Source organism: Hordeum vulgare, chromosome 5H, assembly GCF_904849725.1.
Source record: "Hordeum vulgare subsp. vulgare chromosome 5H, MorexV3_pseudomolecules_assembly, whole genome shotgun sequence".
NCBI classification, from domain to species: domain Eukaryota; kingdom Viridiplantae; phylum Streptophyta; class Magnoliopsida; order Poales; family Poaceae; genus Hordeum; species Hordeum vulgare.
Genome location: NC_058522.1, coordinates 38,720,122 through 38,722,803, shown reverse-complemented (window position 1 = coordinate 38,722,803; position 2,682 = coordinate 38,720,122). Strand labels below are relative to the sequence as shown.

At 55.6% G+C, this 2,682-nt stretch overlaps 1 protein-coding gene across 1 annotated transcript; it reads left to right on the top strand.

The window, feature by feature from the left end:
- Window positions 1-950: 950 nt before the first annotated feature.
- LOC123399440 lies at window positions 951-2,417 on the top strand. Its single transcript, XM_045093851.1, has 2 exons — window positions 951-1,646; window positions 1,683-2,417. Exons 1-2 carry the CDS (start codon window positions 951-953, stop codon window positions 2,415-2,417), a joined length of 1,431 nt encoding a protein of 476 aa, XP_044949786.1.
- The last annotated feature ends 265 nt before the right edge of the window (window positions 2,418-2,682 follow it).

Sequence of the window (2,682 nt, the reverse complement as noted above, 5' to 3'; positions counted from 1 at the left end):
TAGTTCTTGATCGGGACGGCCGAGTCATACGTCCCATGCGCATGCGAGTGACAACCTGCGATAAAGTGTGACAGGTAGGAGCTCCCGGGTTAGCATAGCAGATCAGACAGCTGGGGGCAGACCAGCCAAAAACATTCGGCCAACACGCCGGCGCACAGTGTTGTCCGTGATGAAAGGAGCACTACAGAACAGAATGACCAGAACTAGTTCTTGATCGAGACGGCCGAGTCATACGTCCCCTGCGCATGCGAGTGACAACCTGCGATAAAGTGTGACAGGTAGGAGCTCCCGGGTTAACCAACTGGTCGTGATGAAAAGAGCAAAGCAGAGGAACTTTAATCTGACGACGTCGCATAGCAGATCAGACAGCTGGGGGCAGACCAGCCAAAAACATTCGGTCTTTTTCCTCCGTGCGTGCGAGCGACAACTTGTCACGAAGAGCAACAGGTAGGAGCTCCCCGGTCGAACAACTAGTCGTAACGAAAGGAGGGAAGCGCACTACAGAATATAATGACCAGAACCAGTTCTTGATCGGGCCGGCCCAGTCATACGTCCCCTGTGCATGCGAACGACAACCTGCGATAAAGTGTGACAGGTAGGAGCTCCCGGGTTAAACAATTGGTCATGATGAAAGAAGCAAAGCGCAATACAGAACAGAACGACCTAACCAGAACACATGAGTTGCACGAGATTTACAATACAAATAGATCGACCTTTTTTTTCGTGGATCATGACATGATGTGCATTTAGGTGCTTGTATAAAAAAACCGAACTACACAACCAGGCTACGGAATGGCGCCGGACTCCAATCCGTACACGAATCGGATCAAGCTACTACGTGATGAAGGCGATCCATGCATGCATCTGTAAATAAATACAGTACGCAATTTACCCAGCAGGGGCCAAAGCCACCAACCTGCTCCTGCTAGCTCTACGACCAACCTCCTACCATGGCCACAGCCGCCGCCACCCACGCTGCGCTCCGCGTCGGCATGAAGTTCAACCCTACGCCCAAGGACGCCGTCGACTTCTACCTCCGGCGCCGGGTCCTCGGCCAGCCGCTGCCGGACACAGCCGGCCTCATCCACGAGGCGAGGGTTTACGGATCGGAGCCCAAGGACCTCGCGGCAGCGTTCCCTCGGCTTCCCGGAACCCATGAGCGCTTCTTCTTCACGACGTGCAAGCGGCAGAAAGCCGGGCGCGGCCACAAGATCTCGCGCACCGCCGGCGCCGGCGGCTGGACTTCGAACGGCAAGAAGGTGATCGAGAACAACGCCGGCGAGAAGATCGGCTTCCGCGAGAACCTTCGCTACTCGTACAAGGACGAGAGCAGAGAGTCGGATTGGTTGATGGAGGAATACCACATCTGCGGCCTGGACCAGTTCGCCGTCGTCGACGGGGAGGAGTGCGTCCTCTGCAAGGTCTACGTCTCGCCTGGTTTGAAGCCGGGGTCCGTCACGCTCCAGCAATCTGAAGCAGGGGATCGTCTTCTTGCTGGAAGTGGAGTTGCCGGAGCACATGCCACGATGGCCGTGCAGCAGCAAACGCCTCGACCACCACAAGAACCACGGCAATCGCACGTGATCCAGAGGCCAGCGCCGCCGCGTCCGCAAGAAGCAAGGCAGCCGCAGGTGTTCCACAAGCCAGCGCCGCCGCGTCTGCAAGAAGCAACGATCCAGAAGCCAGTGCCGCGTGCCCTTGATAAACGTCGCGTCGCGGTGACCACCACGTCCACGCAGCAAGCGCCCAAGCGGCCGGCGCATCCCATCGCCGAGCCACCGCGCCCCAAGCGGATCCGCGCTGCTGTCCCCGCATCCGCAGCACTGTCGGCTGTCAACGCGGCAGTTCGACAAGCCATCGATGGGTGTAACTCTATGAAGCGACCGTCTTCGCACCCACCGGCTTTCCTGTCGGCGCCGCCGCCTCAGCACCACGCGACGATGAACACTCGTAAATCAAATCACTCGCTGACAAAGGACATGGACGACTTCGCGAGGTCATTGGAGACCGATCTTGAAGTGGCAGCTGACCAGAGCACCATCCAACAAGGAGGCCACCAGAGCACGATCCAAGAAGAAGCTAGCGAAGACGAGCTGGCCAGCAGGCTGGAGTCGCAGCCGCAAGAGGTCGACATGAGCGACCTGTTGAGCTGGTTTGATGCCGACGCAGAAGAGTTGCCAGAGAACAGCGAACTGCACGTCCAAGATGAACAAGAAGGCCAACATGAGCACGAACATGAGCATGCGAGGTCACTGGATGGCTTGGTGGTTGACGAGCGAGGAGACGACTTGATAGCACAAGACTTGTTCGATGTGCTCGACGACATCAGCAATGGCGATGATCTGATCAGTGACGGTGGAGACAAGGACGATTGGCTCAACCTGCCTCTTTCGGCCTACAATGGTATCATGTACTGAGTAGTAGCTAATTTGCTCCTCTGTAATTTTGCTCCTTGTAACAGAAACTGTAATTGGCTCCTCTGTATGTACGTATCTCGAAAATGGTCAAGCTAATGATACTACCTTTGTTTCCCGTACGGCTGATGCTTAATTTTTTTGCAGTAAATAATTGCAGTATGGCTCATGTATGGCCGTGTCATGCTCTGTCTTCGCTGTGTTATGGCTCATGTATGTTCACAGCAAGCCTGCTGTTATCATCAAATGGTGTATTGACACTTGTCAT